The sequence below is a fragment of the Bos mutus genome, chromosome 11, assembly GCF_027580195.1.
Source record: "Bos mutus isolate GX-2022 chromosome 11, NWIPB_WYAK_1.1, whole genome shotgun sequence".
Taxonomy (NCBI): Eukaryota; Metazoa; Chordata; class Mammalia; order Artiodactyla; family Bovidae; genus Bos; species Bos mutus.
The window spans coordinates 14276731-14296370 of NC_091627.1; the positions used below are offsets into that span (position 1 = coordinate 14276731).

Sequence of the window (19640 nt, forward strand, 5' to 3'; positions counted from 1 at the left end):
TTATCAAATAGACCATTGACCACATGCTAATAAACCATGTATTTCATTTAACTATAGGTAAACTATTATGTAACAAATTTATTGTACACAAGTATAAATAGAGGACATACAAGTAATTCCTCTCTCTTAACCCAGGCTGACCCAAACCAAATAGTTTAAAATAAAAAAACACCCCAAAAAGCAGCTTCCGAGATACTAAATCTACACATTTATTTAGAGCACTACATCCCACAAATGTAAATATCAATAGAGGTACCAAACTAGGTATCAACAAACTCTACCTGATGATTTTAATATAAGAGATATGGATCTGGTTTTTATAACATCATATTTGAGTTTAACTGGTGAATGGTGATTATTCTGTTTCTGAAATATAAAAGGGCTTGTTCTATCCTTTCTCAGATGTTTACCAGGTAAAAGACACAAACCAAAGAGTCCTTGATTCTCTTTTGGCGCCTTTCTGAGGATTTCTGAGAACTTTAGCTGAGTGTCGCCTTTCCATTTTCACTCCTAAGTTTTCTCCTTCACCTCTGTAGCCACAGGGCCTATTCCCGGCCAGACAGAGAGCTGGCATTTATTCCAGGTTGCCGGAATTCAGAATAGTAAAGGCTTCCCTGGTGGCTCAGCTGGTAAAGAATCCACCTGCAACGCAGGAGACCCAGGTTCGATCCCTGGGTCAAGAAGATCCCCTGGAGAAGGGAATGGCTACTCACTCCAGTATTCTTGCCTGGGAAATCCCATGGACAGAAGAACCTGGTGGGCTACTGTTCGTGGGGTTGCAGAGAGGCGGACACGACTGAGTGACTAACGCTTAACACTAAAGGAAGTCCCAGCGTGGAAACAAGTGTTCCCTCTCCTCCACCATGTACAATTTCTCTCTCCCCATTTTTAAAACCCACAGTGCAATACTACACATTTGGAAGCATTTGCAAATGTAGTAAAAGCATAATAGCACATGTGGGCAGGACAGGCATTGCCTTGAGGAGGCTGATTATTCCTGGGGAGAGTGTAGGAGGCTTTAGCTATATCTCAAGGGTCAGCAAATTTTTTTTTTTTCATAAAGGGCTAGACAGCAAATATGTTAGATTTGTCTCAACTCTTTAATTCTGCCAAGGTAATGTGAAAAGAGCCACAGACAATATGAGTGAGCATGGCTGTGTTCCAACAAACTTTACTTATAGACATGGAAATTTTGAATTTCCTATAATGTTCACATTATAAAACATTATTCCTCTTTTGATTTTTGTTTCAACCCTTGAAAAAATGTAAATGCTATTCTTAGCTCACAGGTCATACAAAAACAGGTGGTGGGCCATATAAAAACAGGTGGGATCTGGCCTCTTAGCTGTGCTTTGCTGATCCCCTGCTGTACCTGAATCATTTTATTTCTAAGGAAAAGAGGGAAAAAAGAAGAGACACAATCATGGCAATGTTAACATTCACTTAGTCTGAGATGAGTGCATGGGTGTCTGCAATATGATTTTCTATACTTTCAAATATTTTAGAATTTTTCCAAAAATTCAGAAAAGGAAAAAGCCTGGAAATAACCTTCCAACTTCTCCCAGAGCTTATCACTGGGTGCTGGAATTAAAGTCAATTTTAAAAATTTTCTTCTCTTCTATAATGGTTATTTCTTTATTACTTTTGTAATTCTAGGGGTTGAGGCTGCTGCTGCTGCTGCTGCTGCTAAGTCACTTCAGTCATGTCCGACTCTGTGCGACCCCAGAGACAGCAGCCCATCAGGCTCCCCTGTCCCTGGGATTCTCCAGGCAAGAACACTGGAGTGGGTTGCCATTTCCTTCTCCAATGCATGAAAGTGAAAATCAAAGTCAAGTCGCTCAGTCACGTCCGACTCTTCGCGACCCCATGGACTGCAGCCTACCAGGGTCCTCCACCCATGGGATTTTCCAGGCAAGAGTACTGGAGTGGGGTGCCATTGGTTGAGGGGAAAGTGGCAAAACATTGACATGCATGTATGTGCGTGCTAAGTTGCTTCAGTCCTGTCCAACTCCATGCGACACTATAGACTGCAGCCTGTCAGGCTCCTCTCTGTCCATGGGATTCTCCAGGCAAGAATACTGGAGTGGGTTGCCATGCTCTCCTGCACGGGATCTTCCCAACCCAGGGATGGAACCCAGGTCTCTTATGTATCCTGCATTGGCAGGTGGTTTCTTTACTTCTAGCACCACCTGGGAAGCTCCAAAACACTGACATAAACTTTATATTCTTTAAAAAGGAGACAGAGGAGTTTGCCCATAGCCGGGGTTCTCTCCTGGGGACTATCGGTGACCCAGGAGCCTCTTTCACAACATCGCATCCCCCAGCCTATGCCCCCCACTCCTTAAACTGGCCCCTCCCTCTTTGAACGGCTCTGCTTCTGGGGGTGGGACCAGAGGGCTGCATCCTGGGTCCTGAGAAGCCCAGGGTCCCCTCCCAGGAGGACTCAGAGGTTTCCGCTAGTGGGGGAAGGCCCCCAGGCCCCCAACCAGCTTGCTGCTAAACACACAGCTCTGAACTGGTCCCTAGACACCAGGTGGAACGGTGATTATCCAGACAGTTAATGGCAAACCCAGGCTTCTCTCAGATCTCCAGATCCACCCAACTTCTCCAGCAATGTCCAGTTCTGCCTGCCACCCCCACCCCCAACTTTTCGACCCCCTGTAGCCTCCAGCCTTTATCTATCACTCTCCTGAAGAAGCTCCCCAAAGCAACACCCCCCACCACTGCAGGCCGGTGTCCCTCTCCCACCCCTGCAGCATCAAGAGTCAGAGCAGGCCTGTTAGCCACGCTCCCCACTCTGGAGGCCCCTTTCCCCACTTGCCAAGGCCTATCTCACCACCAGCCCCCACTATTCTTGCTGTGAGCACGGCCCCTGACCTCTCTCTCCCAGCTCAGACCCATTCCTCTTGCACCAGGATGGGTGACACAGTCATCTACGATCACTGATTTCCACTCTCCCCACCTCCCTGCTCCCTGGATCACATCAGTCTAGCTTGCTGGGGGCTTAAAATCATTTTCCTAAATCGCAGCTCTGGTAAGTACAGTGAGAGTGAAACATCAAGGACTTGGCCACTCAGTAGCTGGGTGATGCCGAGCAAGTCACGTAATCCATCTGAGCCTCAGTTTTCTCATCTGCAATAGAGAGCTGATAAGATCATCTGTGAGAAAGGACTTCCCCGGTGGCACAGTGGAGAAGAATCTGTCTGCCAATGCAGGGGACATGGGTTCGATCCCTGGTTCGAGAAAATTCCACGTGCTACTGGACTACTAAGCTGGTGTGCCACAAGCCACTGAGCCCATGCTCTAGAGCCTGAGAGCCACAACTACTGAGCCCCTGTGTTGCAAGCACTGAAGCCCGAGCACCTAGAGCCTGTGCCCTGCAAGAGAAGCCACCGCAATGAGAAGCCCGCACACAGCAACGAAGGGTAGCTCCCCCACCAGCCACAACTAGAGAAAGCCCACAAGCAGCAACAAAGACCCAGTGCAGCCAAAAATAAATAAATAAGCAAAAAAATTTTTTTCAAAGATTATCTGTGAAAATGAGGACTTAATGAAATACTGCACATGAAGAACTCAGAAGCGGACACCTGCACGGAGTACTCGAAAAGGGAAAGCTGGTGCTGTTATAATGACTGTTATTTCCAGAATTCTCCCTCTCAGTCCCTCTGGCCCGCCAGGGGGGAGTTCCAACCTCTTGGCTCACCATTCAAGGCCCTGCCTGCCCTTCCAGTCACACCATCTGCTAACCTGCTTACCGGACCGCCTTCCCCTTAGGCTCGGCTTCCTGTGGGTGGGGGCTGACTGTACGCTCTATGGGAGCCCCTGGCACAGGGCTTGCAAACAGTAGGTGGCTCACTAAAGCTCTGCTGCTCTGAACAAGTACAAGTAACACTTGTAGCAGCCTCTGGCGGGGAGAGAATGCTAAGGAACCATCTGGATGGTTCCGATCGCCACAGGCATCACATTTTATTTCTAGATCAGCCCTAACAGAGCTACAATTAACCCCTCAGGCTTTAAATGAACAGATAACGACAACTCACCCAGCCTATAACGATACCCTACGTTGCTTCACATCTACTTGTTCAAAGTACTCCGGAGCCCAGAAGTTACACAGCATTTATGGTGCACTCAGGAGGACTCCCACCCTGGCCACACTCCTGAGCCAAACCCAGTCCCCAGGATAGAGATATAAGTGAAAAGTAAAAGTGAAATTTGCTCAGTCGTGTCCGACTCTTTGTGACCCCATGGACTGTACAGTCCATGGAATTCTCCAGGCCAGACTACTGGAGTGGATAGCTGTTCCCTTCTCTAGGGGATCTTCCCCACCTAGGGATCGAATCCAGGTCTTCCCCAATGCAGGCGGATTCTTTACCAGCTGAGCTACCAGGGAAGCCCAAGAATACCGGAGTGGGTATCCTATCTCTTTCTCCAGGGGATCTTCCCAACCCAGGAATCGAACTGGGATCTCCTGCATTGCAGGCAGATTCTTTACCAGCTGAGCTACCAGGGAAGCCCTAGGATAGAGATATAAATGGATTAAAAAAAAAAAAAAACACCTTTTCCCTACGACTAGCCCAGAATGCCGATTTATTGATTTCCAACCTCTAAATCCAAGTTCTACAAACCCCCAAGCCAAAGGACACCAAAAGGAGGCCCATCGTTGGCTGCCTGGCTCCCTCTGGCACAGCTTTCTTCCTCTCCCCTCTGTTCCCCTCACGCACCAGAGTCCCAGGGGAGCAGGCAAGGCCTTGCACCCCCACACCTTCCTCCCTGGGCTCTGCCTTTTCCATTTCACAGCCATGTCAACACATCACCTCTAAGGGCCAAGAAGAAAGAAATAACACAGCCCAGATGCCGACAGAGCTCTCCTGTCTGTCAGGAAGAAGAGAGAAGGGAAATAAAAGCTAACAAGACTTCCAAAACCAAAATCCCCAAACCTCCTCTCGGGTACCTGGCAGCTGTCAAAGTCAACACAGGAACCCAGTAGAGGTGGGGGGAGAGCCCATCCCAAAGAAAAACCCGGGCAGCTGTGGAGTCTGGGATTCAGAGACCAAGCACGGCTGCGTTTCCAAGGACGTGGTCGGCGTCCTCACGGGCTCAGCTTTTCTGCTAACGTACAGGTGGTCTGTCTAGACTGCGGAACCAAGCCCATCCTTTCCTGAGCACCGAGTCTACTCTTTTTTAATTTTTTTTCATTCGTATTATTTGGAGGGCTATTGAGATTCCCCTCGCTTCCTTATTTATGCAATCAGAGGAAACCACAGCACAGAGAACTGCTTCCAAACTCAAGGCCACGTGGGCCAGTTTCAGATGGATAATTAAATATTGAACAAACGCTGAAATGCCTCTACTGGATGGGGACGGCTAAAAATAACCACCCTGCCACTCCACGCGCGGGCATCTCCGCTGTTCCCTCTCAAAACCCTCCTCCCAGCAACTGTCAAACACAACCTTCCCAGAGAAATGGCAGGCAGGCGGGGGTGGGACAGGGGAGATCGGGAACTGACTCCCCAAACACCTACTTAACAGAAAACAAAACTTCAGCTCCCCGCAAGCTCTGAATGTTCCTGACCAGGAAATACTCTCCCTTTCCTGACATTTAACCAAGTGGCCTCAAGAGGAAGGTGCAGGGGAAATATCACAGCCATTGCTTTTCTTTTAAAAATAGCCAAAAGGCTACATGTCATTTCAAAGCATAACATGTATGAGGTTCGGTACGTGAGCACGTTTGGGTCAAGTTACACAGGAATTCAACCCCTCTTCCCCCAACCCCCCACCACCAAGAAGACCCAGCTGCCTCAATGTCTCCATCTGGGCTAACCTTTTTTTTTTTTTTTTAATTTTTTAATTTATTTTTATGTTTTGGCTTCACCGCACGGCATGCAGGATCTTAGTTCTCTAAATGGGAATTGAACCCGCACCCCTGGCATTGGAAGCACAGAGTCTTAACCACTTGACCGCCGCCACCCACTCCCCCCCCCCCCCCAAGGAAGTTCCCTATCCATGCCAATCTTAAGCAACAAACAAAATCAATACCGAAATAGGATGCAAAGGAGTGTGGATTTCAGACATGGATCACGTTAACCTCTTTACATAACCTCGGGCAAGGGGCCTTGGCTCCCTGAGCCTCAGTTTCCACAGCTGTCATGGGGAACAGTTAGCTCCCAGGGCTGGAGCTGCAAGAGACGGCCAGGATCAATCCCTCCAACCTCCCCCATCAGCAGCTAAGCAAAGCACGCTCTGGGGCCATGTCTATGTCACCAGGTCTCAGGAAGTACTGAATGCACTGAGCCAGAGACAGGGGGCCCGGCAATCAGAGCTCCATCCTGACCCACTGAAGTCTGCTTCTAAGCATGAGCTCAGGAGGCCATGGGCCTTAGTTTGAACCTGGCCTCTTCCTCCACACCCTGAGATCGTTTCCTCACCTGGCAAAGGGAAGTGATGGTGATGACCCCAACCTCTAGGAGGGTTGGAAAGTTAAAAGGAGAAGGTCAGGTGAAGCTCTAAGCACCAGACCTGGCAGATGGTCAGGTGGGGAAAAGGAAGCTATTTTCTTCCTTGTTATTAGAGGTGAGGAGGATGGGCCAGAAACACAAAGACCAAGAGGCTGACATTCCAGTGGATGCACTGGGGCCTCTGGCCTCCCTCAAGAGCCTAGACCGCTTGGGGAAGTGGGCCTCAAACTACCTGCCTGTCTCCAGGGACCTTACCTCAAGAGATGCTAAGCCCTCAGCACAAAGGAACTCGGTGGATAAACAGGGTGGAGGCTGTAAGACCTGTGACCTGCCCAGGGAAAGGACATGGTTGGCAGGCATGAATGGGAGCAGGGGTGGGGACAGGGGAAGAGACTGGGCCCGGGGAATGGCCTGAGTCATCCAAGGCACAGAGAGGCGGACCAGGAAGACTGACCCTGCCCCCCACACACAGATGCCAATGGGGTCACTCCCCTGCCTTCCTCCTGATTTATGGCCAGGATGGCTGTGAACACTCAGTAGAGTTGTTGACTGTGCAAATCAGATAGGAGGAGGTAGTGGCCTTATCAAAACCGAGGCCTGACCTCAGAAGGATCTGCCTAAGGAGGAACAAGGTGGTGTGTTCACAGGCTCAGGATGTGCAGTGAGGCACAGTTGGGCTCCACTCTTTCTGAGCTGCCTGAAGGTGGCCAAGGCTCCCACTCTCTGGGACACGGTTTCCTCACCTAAAACATGAGAATAATGCCAGTATCCATCTCACAGTGCTGCTGTGAGCATTAAATAAGGCAAATAACCGAGTTAAGCCCACTGTCAACACGGAGCAGGCATTCAGCAGACAGAAGTCATTGGAACTTTATTACCTGTCATGAGGAGGAGTGAAACTCCCAGGACCTGGGGCGTGTCAAGGTGAGGAGGGCCTGGGGAAGCTGGGGCCAACCCCTCAAAGGAGGGATGTCTCAGCAGGAACAAAGGGAGAAACAAGGCAGAAAAGGGTATGTGCACAATCTCAGCGGTCTCAGCCAAGCTGGGGGCCCTTGCATGGACATTTAAAGACCGAGGGGACCACAAGGTACAGGCAGCCCCCACCAGGGCTGTTCTCAGGCTTGTCCAGCCCCCAGGGCCCACACCGCTGCCCAGGGGCCTCTCAGTAGGTCTGCCTGAAGCCAGGGTCCCCAGGAGTGGTCCCAGCACCCGTCTTTCCCTCTGGTGGCACTCGGGCACCTCTCTAACCATTGCTCCCAGTTAGGAAGCAGATTCTTCAAACCAGCAACCCCCCCAAACCACGTTGCCACCTTACTGGGGTTCCATACCCCTCTCTGTGAAAGTGGCCCCTCTGTGCCTCACTATCTCCCTCTGGACCCCAGGGGTTGGATCACTCAGCTGCCAACTTCTAAGTCCTGGGAGGGGACCACCACCTCAGGGGATCAGCGCCAGTCCTCCAGGGCACCTTTGTGAGGTCCTCCTGCCTGCATTCCTTGGGGGGTGCTGGGGCACTCCTGGGAGCCCCCTCCTGAGGCCCCTCTCACTGACTCCAGCATAGCTTAGCAGGAAAGACCCCCAGGTGGAGGGGAGGAGAAGCACACAGCAAGCAAGGCACAGGCCCATGCCATGGGGTGTGTGGGGGCGTGGCAAAGGAACTGACCATCTACGGAGAAAACATGGGCCAACACTGCAGCGCCCAGGCAGGGCCTGGCATGTGTCTGGATGCCTGGAAAAACTCAGATGAAGACATAAAGAAAAGAACCTCCCCTGAGTACAGGGATGGGCACTCCAAGAGGCCTCCTGACACGTGGAGGCAACTAACAGGATTAGCCCCAACTGACAGATGGGGAAACTAAGGCCCTGGGATGTGCCTAGTTACATAACTAGCTCGTGGCTGATCTGAGCTCATTTCCCACGACCCGCTGCCCTGTGCCCCAAAAAGGACTCGGTGCCCCATGGCAGCTCAACAAGCCAGCCTCCCCAGCCGATTGGGAGCTTGTCAAGGGCTGGGAGCCTGTGCAACTCCTCCCCATGTGGCCCCATTCCCAGCATATAGTAGGTGCTCAAGCCGTGTTAGCTAGCTGAGTGAATGGGCGAACTTTATTCACGCAGGGGGGAAATGCAAGTTTTCCCAGGGGTACAAGTAGCTCAGACAGACAAAGCTTATCTTGACCTTGGTGGGAGTAGGTGGGAAGGTACCCTGGCTTGGTGACACACTTTGGGTGGCAGGACCCCCTCAAATTCATGGGTCACATCCAGCCTTCAAGTGGTCTGAGCCACAAGGTCCAGTGTAAAGTGGCCAGATGACCCTCGCCACACCAGCGTCACCATTTCCACCCTGCCTCCAGCCACATCAAACTTCGTGCCCCAGCCCCACCAGCAACAGATTCACTCTGCCTTTCCTAAGGATTCAGGGCCCAGCAAAGGGAGGAACCTCGCTTAGTGCCCTGCTGTGGTCACACCGTAGGGGGCTGCAGACACAGTCCCGCACTGGCAGCCCTGCCAGAGACAAAGTCTTCCTCTTGAGCCTGCAGGGAGCTCCCTGCCAGCCACTCCAGAGAGACAGTGGGGGCAGTGGGCAGACGGGTGGCAGACTGGTCACAACCCTTCCCCTGGCCAGGCCCAGCTGGGTCCCCACCACCTGCCAACTCTCCCCTGTTCCTTCCTGTTTCTGAACAAACACACATCTGAGTTCTCGGTCATTGTCCTTCCTTGCTGGTGGCAGATGCCGGAATGGGTGTGAAGCAAGGGTCAGATCAGGGCTGGGATACTTGGGGACCTGATGATGTCACCACCGTGGGACCAATGCCCCCCTCTGCCCCCACAGAGGGGGAGGTTGAGGCCTGAGGTCACAAAGAATGAGCTCAAGGCCTCGGGATGGCTCCCCCAGCAAGAGTTCCCACCTGGGTCGGGGTGCTATCCTCAGGGGGAGAGGAGGTCCTTGAGGCATAGTCAGGGGTCTGGGAGTTTACTGGAGGCAGGTTTGTCCCCCAGCCGGGTACCTCCACCTCTTACCCTGCTCCCACCCATGATTCCACATCGCTCAAGGGCCTGTAATCAGGCCCCAACTACTGTTTCCCACTATCCCCTCTAACCAATGCACGCCCTCTGCCACCCCAGGATGAATTCTGCCCACAATAAAGTAAAGTAAAATTAGTTGTGTCTGACTTTGCAACCCCATGGACTGTAGCCCGCCAGGCTCCTTCATCTATGGAATTTTCCGGGCAAGAATATCAGAGTGGGTTGCCATTTCCTTCTCCAGGGGATCTTCCCGACTCAGGGATCAAACCCAGGTCTCCAGCATTGCAGGCAGACTATTCACCATCTCAGCCACCATATCAAGACATTTTCCAACTCCCCGTCTTTGCACTCTGTCCAGAGTAAGGACATCCTTACTTACTCTGCTCTGTAAGGATAACGACTTAGTTACGGATAAGACTTACTCTGCTCTTTAACAGTAAGGACTGCTGCTCTGTCCAGAGTAAGGACATCCACAGCTCACACAACATCAATTGTGGCCTGAGTCCCAAGCAGCACAGGCTTCTAGCTTTCCAAGTATGGGGTTGGCCAAAAAGTTCATTTGGGTTTTCTCATCACATCTTATGGAAAAACCCAAACAAGTTTTTGGGCCAGCTCAATATTTCCTGCCCTCAGTCCTTAAACAACCCTGCCGTCATCACCTCCATTTACCAGACAAGGCCACTGAGGCCGAGAGGTAATTGGCCAAAGGATGGCTTTGTGCAGACCTGGGGCTTGAACTCCCATCTGACTCAACCACTCCCTCTGCCAAAGGAAACTCCAGCCAGGTGGTGAGACTCGGTCCAAATGTCACCTCCTCTGGGAAGTTCTCCCTGATTTCCCCAGACATAATTTCTGTTCAGGAACAGTCTCCTCCCACCTCCCTGCAAGCTGGGTGCTTGGCTGGGGCTCTCACACAAGCGAGCCTGGGAGCTGGGGCTCAGGCAATGGCCAGACATGCATTGATTGTCTCCTGCTCAGTTGGCTAAGCAGGAGGGGGAGCTTCTGATCCTCTCTGTGCCCGCGGGACTAGAGCTGGGCTGAGGTCAAGAGTGAAGGGAAGGTCACAGAGGGCATGAGGCAGGGGTGGGGTAGGTGCAGGAGGTGCCCTGAGCTTGCCGGTGACCTGAGCTTGCAGGGGCATCTGTACAGCTCCTGCTTCTTACAACCTGAACCCGTTTCTCCCCAAATCTTCCATGTACTACCAGCCCCCTTTGACAGCCCAGGAAGCTGAGAAAAATGACAAACCTTGCCCAGCATCACAGTGCTTGAGCCCAGATCTCTGGTGGCCCAGGGCCAGGTTGGAGGGAGGGAGCAGTCAGGGACCGCTTCAAGGAAGGCAAGGGGAGGAGATCACAAGCCTTGGGAGAACTTGAAGACTGAATTCCCAGAACACACGCGCATATGCATTCCCAGCCTCAGCTTGAACCCTTCCACACACGGGGAACTCACTACCTCAGGAACTCACCACTTCCTGAGGAAGCCCCGTGCATTGCTGCTGAGCCCTGACTGTGGGAAAAGTCTTCCCCATTCCTGGGGAGGCAGATGAACTTGTACTGCCTGCCTGCCGGACTTATCCTCTCACTGACGAGAAAACTGAGGTTCCGGGCAACCACAGGGTCCAGGCCACAAAGCCAGAGCCTGGAGCAGGGGGCACTTAACCAGATGCCAAGCACAGATTTGCTCAAACTCCTCTGGGTCAGGCTGGGCACCGGGCCAGCCTTCCGGATTCCCAAGATAACCCGATGATGTAAACACAGCCCAGGTATCCATTAGGTCCTCCCAACTCCCCCACCCACCTTCCTCCCACCCATGGGCACCTCCGTGGGCCTGAGCCTCTGCCAGGGACTCCAACCTACCCAGGGCCCTTTTGAAGGCCTCCTCCTTCCAGGGGGGCCTCCCCACTCCCTTCTACCCAGCCAGGGAAGGAAGTCCCAGCCCCCACCCAGCCCCCTGGATCACACGCCTTTCCAGCTGAGGATCCTGTTACTGGAAAAAGAAAATGCTGCTTGCACCTCCCCCCTCTGTGTCTTGCCTCCTGGCCGTGAAAGAGAGAAACTCCTTTCAAAGGAGGTGGCGCCCACCCTCACCCACCCACTCAGAGAGGTCCTGGACAGATGTTACAAGCCACCACTCCTTTGGAGCCAAGGACCCCTGGAATAGGACCCCGGAGTTCCACCCATGTGTCCCTCCACCCAAGAGATGGTGGAGTCCTGGTTAAGTCCCAGAGGAGCCACAAGGGGGTTGGAGGGAGGGTAGGCTGAGAGGGCAGGGTCCTGCGAGCCTGGGGAGAGCCAGAACTGAGCCAGAACCCCTCAGGGTGACTCCATCCCTCCCCCCCCACCCCCCCCCTCCGCCACCGCTACTGAATAAACTGAGGCGCAGAGGTCCAAACTGGGGCTCAGAGGCGAGAAGCTGAACTGTGATCTCCACTTTGCCTGCCCTTGGCAAGAGGAGACCTCCAAGCCTCAGTTTCCCCCATCCCCGACTCCCCCACCTCCAGCGTGGTGGATGGGGAGAAGCCGGGGGATTGGGGAACAAGTAGACACAGTAAGGGGCAACCACGGGGGGCGGGTGAGAGGGTCGGGGTAAATCGACAGCAGGAGGACCTGGAGTCCCAGGCACCCCAGGGCGCCCGGCTCCGGGGTCAGGGGTCGGGGTGGCGCCTACCCCTGGCGGGCCGAGTCCGGCTGCGGGAGCGGCTCCTCTGTCGCTGCAGCCGGGGTCGCCTGAGCAGCCGGTAGTAGTAGGAGGGTCTCCCGGTGCTCTTCCTGGCGCCGCCGCCCGCGGACATGCTGCCGCCCGCCGGGCACCGGGCCGGGCCTGGGCGCGCTCACAAGGGCCCCATCGCCAGCTCCGGCCGGCCCGGCGGGCGTCCCGGTGTTCTCCCGCGCGCCGGTGCGGCCGCCGCCGAGGCCAAGGCTGCCCCACAAAGTCGCTCAAACTCCTCCTCCCGCTCCCGCCCTCCGCGGAGCAGCCGGCCCCGCCGCGGGGGCCGGGGACCGGGAGGCCGGGCTGGCACCGGCCCGGAAAGTCAGTGCGGGAGAAATCCCGGCCTGGAGTCGGCGGGGCCAGGCGGGCCGGAGTGCCTGAGACCCCAGGCGGGTCCCCAGGAGGGTCATCGACCCTGAAAGCTTGAGGCCGGACCTCTGGGAGCCCGCGGCGCCCCACTCCGACGGCGGGTATAGGCACCCGCGTGTGTGCACTCTTTCCGCACGGGGCAGGGCGCACCCAAGGCGACCAGGGGGGCACCCTGCTCTCGAACTGGTCACCTTCGATTGGGGTTCGAATGAGGCCGATGCGGCAGGGTTGGTTTCTACACCAGGCTCCGTGGGCTGAGCACCGTCCCACAAACACACCCCCTGACACACCAGGGGCCCTGCCGGGCAGAAAGCCTTCTCTTGTGGCCCAAACGGTAAAGAATCCTCCTGCGGATGCAGGACATACGGGTTCGATCCCCGGAAAATCCCCTGGAGAAGGGCATGGCTACCCACTCTGGTATTCCTGCCTGGAGAATCCCATGGAGAGAGGAGCCTGGAGGGCCATTGACCATGGGGCCACAAAGAGTCGGGCAGACTGAGCAACTAACACTTCACTTCAGGCAGGACATTCACCTGTTCTTTTAAAAATCGTTCTGTTTGATATATGTATTACTTTTATATATTTACAATTAGGGTGTGTATTTCAAGCGCACAAAATCTAGAGAGAACAGAATGAACACCTATGTATCCGTGGGGGCTTTGCCAAATCTGAACATTTTGTCCCTTTGATTTAAAGTGAAAGTGAAAGTCACTCAGTCATGTCTGACTCTTTGCGACCCCATGGACTATACAGTCCATGCAATTCTCCAGGCCAGAATACTGGAGTGGGTAGCCTTTCCCTTCTCCAGGGGATCTTCCCAACCCAGGTCTCCCGCATTGCAGGCGGATTCTTTACCAGCTGAGCCACAAGGGCAGCCTTTGATCTAAACCCTCTCCCAAGTGAAACACCTCAGATGCTGTGAGGTCTCCCTCGCTGGGCATTTACAGCAGTTCTGGTAGGGCTGCGACCAGGGCAGAACCATCCCTACCCCACTGTAGGGATGGAAACTGAGGCTCCCTCTATGGCATCCTGCTGAAAGCCTTCAAGTCAGGCACTCCCCAGCTCAAGAACCATCCATAGCTCCCCAGAGTCCCAAAGCCACAAGTGCAAAGAAGCTTCTTTGGTATTTGAGCCTCCAGCGATCTAGTTCCCCTCAAACCACCCCAGCCTCACCTCTTTTCTTCCCCTGCTTCTCACGCCTCTTTACTCCTAAGAGACATGGGTCCCATCCCTGGGTCAGGAGGAACCCCTGGAGGGGGAGGTGGCAACCCATTCCAGTATTCTTGCCTGGAGAATCCCATGGGCAGAGGAGCCTGGCAGACTACAGTCCATGGGGTCGCAAAGAGTCAGACACGACTGAAGCGACTTACCACACACTTCGCTCGCACACACACACACACACACACACACAGAGAAGGGACTGGCCTCCTACCGACTTTTCTCTGCTTGGCCAAAGTCCATCATTCTAGGGCCCACTTCCTGCAGCTTTCCCTGGCCACCCTGGCCATTTGTGGGAGTATCTGTCTCTACACCACCTTGCCTCAGCAGCATTTATTTTTAAAATTATCCTCATAACCATCTGCCTAAATTCCAACCCCTCAAGTACAGAAGGGGAAACTGAGGCCCTGGCAGGGAGAGCTACCTGCCTCAGTGACAGAGACAAAGGACCTCAGATGGGACTCTGACAAGTAGTCCTAGGGGTGTGTTGGTGGGAGAGTCCGATGGGGGGCCTGAGGTAGTCTGGACAGCTTCCTCCAGCACAGCTGAAAAGGTGGGGCCCTGGAGGGGGTGGGGCGGTCGGCAGGAATCCAGACCAGGTTTTGCACCTTACAAAGGAGACCCCCTCCCTAGCTCCCTCAGCCAGAAGGGAGGGCCCCCAGGTCAGGAGAAGCCTGGATCACAGCTGGAAGCCAGGCGCCTTCCCAGGACCAGGGGGGAGGGGCCGAAGGGGTATTGCTCCTCCAAACCCTGTCTGGGTTGTCAGAAGCCATCAACTCCCCTGGCCCCTCTCCCCAGAGCTCTGGCCAATCCCTGGGGAAGATGGGAAACCACAAGGGCTGCAAGGACCCCCATTAGCCTCCTTTGGCTAAAGCACTGCTCTAGCTCATTTGCAATAGCACACATTACCAGGAGCCTCTTTTACAAATGCAGAGGCCCCTGGGTAGAGCAATACTATCTTCCAAGGAGAGGTGGGCCGGGTTCTAGAGCCTCCTCCAGGACATCCAGTTTGGACCCTTCCCACTCTTCTGGGGCTCCTGCAGCCACCTACCCACACCTTGGCATTTCCAGAAAGAATAACTTCTGCAGCCAGGCCCACTAGTTTTGGGGGGAGGAGGACTCCCAGGAGGCCCAGCTCAGGATGGGGACAAGAGGCATTCGGCCCAGTTTCCCCCAAAACAGGAATTCCCAGGTTCTAGCCAGTCTCTAGCTTTCCTGAAGGAGAGGAGAGACTGATCAAGTGATCAAGCTGATTAAGGCTGGGACGAGCGGGTCTTGGTCTGGGACCCCCAACTAGCAGATTTAGAAGACTGTGTGCTGAGGGGGGACTTCAGGATCTCATCTGTAAACACAGCTGGGCTCCAAAGGTCTGGCGTCAACTCTGCTTTGCTTGGGCTCTCAAGTCCATCTCTGTGCCTCCGTTTCCCTGCCTACAAGGAGAAGTTACAGACTCCTAACCTATCTGCCTCATGGAGGGAGGAGCTTTTGCATTTCTGGCCTTGGGATGGAGTGGGCATTGCCAGGCATCCAAGCCGAACATCTCCTTGGGCCTGAGATGAGTACCAAGAAGATACCAGCTGGGCTGCTGAGTAGGGGAGGGGCAGGGTGGGAGGTGAGAGAGGAGGTCCAGGACCCCCAGGCAGACAAAGCCTGCTCCCTGCACACCCAGCAGAGCATCTGGAATCAATCCCGCTGTGGAGCAAGCCACCTACCCCCTCCTGCTGCCCCTGTGGCCTCCTCCCTTCAAACAGAAGCAGCTGCTTTCCGGAGACTGCCCAGACTGGAGGGGGGGGCACCTAAAAATGCCCCCCCTCATACCACCACCACTTCCTGCCACAGACCTTCCTTCAAGGGGAAGCCCTGGCCAGCAAGGGCTCCCCAGACCCTTCCGATCGGTGAGCCAGGGGCCCTGCAGGCTGTAGTCCCTCAGTGGTCTTGTTCTCCCACCACAGTCTTGCCTCCAAAGGGTCTCCTGAACTGCCCCACATGCTGTTTTGGGTGGTGTTCAAGGCTGCAGCCTCCGTTGCCTCTAGCCCCCAAATGGCCCAGCTAGTTAAACATGTGTATTTCTGAGGTTCCTCCAAGATGCATGATTCAGTGGGTCTGGATGAAGCCTGGAAATCTGCATGTTTAGTAAGTGCCAGGCAAGGGGATGGGAGCTAGTTAAGTCAGATCCAACCTGACCGCACATCACCTTCATCATCCCTCAAAAGCCCCCAAAGGTGAACTCCCGGAGTACCACAAAGGACCAAGCTGTCACAAAGCAGCCAGCCCCCTCACTCTGCACGCCAACCCATGCCAGACACTCTGATTTATCTGCTCTCAGCCTCCAAAGGCTTCAGCCTCCAAAGGCTCCAGCCTCTGCCCTGATGGCCACATGGCTGCCATGAAGGTCTCCCTTCTGCTCCCACCTGGCGAACTCTCCTCATTCCTCAGGACCCAGCTCAGACATCACCTCATCAAAGCAACCTGACTCTCTCCACCCTTGCCACACCCTACCAGTCAGGTTTGATGAGTGAGGACACAGGAGAAGACCAGAGAAGGATGGACATGAAGAATTCCCCATGTGGGCACAGGACCATCAGGATCCAGTGGTCTGGAGGGGAATAGCATCCTGCTGGGCTGGAAGTCCAGGTCAAGTGCAGGCCAGGCCAGGGCTGGGTCAGGTGGGCTCAGAGGCAGAGAGGGGCCAGCCCAGTGCAGCCTCACATCTTAATGGGCTGTCAGATTTACAGTCGTGTGAGGAAGGAGAACACAGCATACAATCAGAATTACCCTCTGGAAAGCCTTAAATTGCCCATCCGGGACTGTGTTTCCTCCTGTGTAAGGATAGATCACCCATTCTTCAACTAACAGGCTTCCCAGGTGGCGCTAGTGGTAAAGAACCTGCCTGCCAACGCAGGAGACATAAGAGATGCGGGTTCCATCCCTGGGTCGGGAAGATCCCCTGGAGGAGGGCATGGCAACCCACCCCAGTATTCTAGCCTGGAGAATCCCACAGACAGAGGAGCCTGGCAGGCTACAGTCCATGGGGTCACAAAGACTCAGACACGAGTGAAGCGATGGAGCACAGCACACAGCAAAGCAGGAGGGGCTGGTCTTTTCAGAAGGGCCATGTTGTGCAGGAAAAAACAGCAACACAAACATTATCTCACACTGGATTCCACTCAGAGAGGAGAGATGCTCACGCCTGGAGGGAACCAGAGCCAGAGACCTCTAACACAGGAAAACTACAAGTTTGTCTGAGGGTGAAGTTTGGATTTAATAGCAATAAACTGTATTCAGCACTTACTACTACTTTAGCTATGCACATTATCTCATTTGATGGTCACCACCTTCATTTTACAGAAAATATTGGTGGCACAGAGAGGGTAAGTAATTCCCCTAAGGTCACACAGCTTGCACTAGGAGTCAGGATGTGAACTCAAGCAGGCTGGAAAGAGCAAAGGTCTTAAGATTGAGCAGGACTTTATGCCGAGATGGAGGAGGGGCAACAGTCTGAAACTTTCCTTAAAAACCAGCTTAGGCAAGGAGGAGGCAAGAAGGGATGGAATCCTGACAGGGGAAACACTGGAGCCCACGCCAGGCTCCACACAATGGGTGTCTGGAGGGTTCAGACCTGTCAGATTTCCTGTCGGGACGAGGGTGCGCAGTAGTGACCAGGGGAAGTCCCCAGCCAGGCAGCCCTGCATACATCCGCCTCCCAGGCCAGCCCCAATCTCTGAGTCGCTGGAGCCCTGGGCAGGGTGGGAAAGGGGGTGCTGTGGGGGAAATTCATGGTTGAGGTCACGGGTCTCTGCCCCGGGAGGCAGCCTGTCTGACAGGCAATGACGGCTTCCTGTGTCCACTGCTCATCCGGGAATATGGCTGGACCACGAGTAGCACCTTCATTCAGATGGGGGAGGCTGGAACTGGGTATCACCAACACGGCAGGAGGGGCAGACAAGCCTGAGAGGTCACGCTCAAGTGCTCGAGGCCCAACCAGCTGTCCACCACCTCCACCAGCCTCTGGACTTCCTCCCTAAAGCCATCAACAAAGTTAATGACATCCTTCATAAAAAATGGCCCAGTCAGGGCTATGATGACCCCAGGCTTAGATGGCCCTGCCCTGCTCAACACAGTCAGAACTAGGGGACCAATCAAGCGTGGATATTGGAACACACACAGATAGGGCCTCGGGTACTGTGAGTGTTTTTTTGAAATCAAGTCATCCAAAACTGGGCTGAGCCCTTGGGAGAGGCAGAGCTCTAAGGGGGTGAAAGGCCAGTGGGCAGGGTCACTGTATTTCTTTGGGCCCTGTGTAACTCCGAGAAAGTCCCTTGACATCTCTGGGCCCCAGGTGTCACATGTTACGACAAGTTATCTCTGCTAATCCACCTCCATGGATCCCATTGGGATCTAGAAATTTCCTCCAGTCCCAAACCATCACCTAGGTGTTTCCTCCCGCCCTCCAGACGCCCAGAGAAGAGGACACATCTCTCTTGTACATGTCAACAGCCTGTTGTAAATCCTGGAAGGTCGGGGTTAGAAGGAAACCTCAGAGCAGGTGATGGAACCGGGGAAGCTGTGGACAGCCACTTGCCCAGAGAAGCCTGCCTTTAATTCATCGCAAGCTGGGATCTGGCATCAATTCTCCACACATGGAGAGTCTGATGGCCCATCCCACCCCCACAGTCAGGGTGGAGTATGATCGCTCCCCGCAGATGGGGCAATGAGGCCATGGGAGGGAGGGACTCCCCTGAGGTCACACACGGGAGCTGGGGCTTAGTCCACCTTGGGGCTTAAACAGTGATGCCAAGACCCCCCTTTCCCTCTCAATGACCTGGACCACCCCTCCCAGATGCCTGACGCGTTCTGCCCACAGGTGCCCAGCCTCCACTCCCACTGCTCTGCAGCTCAGTCCTCCAAGTCTGTAGCCAGGGAGGAGAGGATTCGCTCTCCAGGCCCCAGCCTCAGCCCCTCCTTCTCACCCCCACCCCAGCAACCGGCATTTCAGCCCAGATGGCCAGGCCCAAAGCGACTCTCTCTGCGTACTTCCTCTCCTGCCCTGACCCAGAAACGCTGCCAAGCTCCAGGTGGACCCATGGCTTCTCTTTCTCCCTGCCCAGCCTGGAGCCGAGGCTCCAGGTCTCAGGCCTCCTTCCGCCCCTTCCAGCTGATGGGCCCAGACAGCTCCGCACCCACTGGGTGACAGGAGGGGGTGGCATATGGTCCCAGGGTGAGGTCAGAGAGTCCCCTCCCTTTCCAGGCAGGCCTGCCTAGTCATCTGTGAACCACTTCATGGCTGGCACTGGCCTGGGTTCCGGGGGGAGGGGAGGGGTCTTGTGCCATCCCTGCAGATCCCACTGAGGAGGACAGATGCACCTACCCAGTGGCCAGCCTCTAGGAGGCTCCCATCTCAGCAGGGAGCTACAAGAGTATGGGATTTGGAGTGAGGAACCAGCACTTCTTGGCTGTGTGACTTCAGCTTAATACCTTTACCTCTCCGTGCCTCTGTTTCCTCGACTATGGAATGGGCATGATGATACTTACACTTTGTGGGGTTATAGAGGGTCAAATAGCATAGTGAACCAAAGCCCTGTGGGCAGACTGGCTGACATCTGCCCCTCTAGGTTATTTTCTTTCTCGCCAATCTGTGGGCTCCTTGAGAGCAGGATAGTCAGATCTGGTCAGCACATTAACTGGCCCAGAGCAGGCTCTCAGTAAAACTGACTGGGAGAGATGGTGGCAGCGTGGGAAAAATGGCTGAGCCCATCTGATCTGGAGTCAGCACTGAGTAGAGGTGGAGGAGGGAGGAATCCTGGAGGACTGCCTGGAGGAAGAGTCATTGGACTGAGCTAGAAGCCTGAGGTAAAACTTACTGGGAGA

At 54.3% G+C, this 19640-nt stretch overlaps 1 protein-coding gene across 9 annotated transcripts in view; it reads right to left on the minus strand.

Moving 5' to 3' along the window:
* DAB2IP (DAB2 interacting protein) overlaps positions 1–19640 on the minus strand; it is a 212214-nt gene that overhangs the window by 125358 nt on the left and 67216 nt on the right. The window contains exon 1 of one of the 9 annotated variants that reach the window (XM_070379059.1): positions 12144–12414. The exons of the other annotated variants lie outside the window; for them this stretch is intronic. Within the exon in view, the coding sequence (XP_070235160.1) occupies positions 12144–12267 (124 nt within the window). The 5' untranslated portion in view covers positions 12268–12414. Of the gene's footprint in view, positions 1–12143; positions 12415–19640 lie in introns of those variants that run through there. 9 annotated transcript variants of the gene reach the window in all.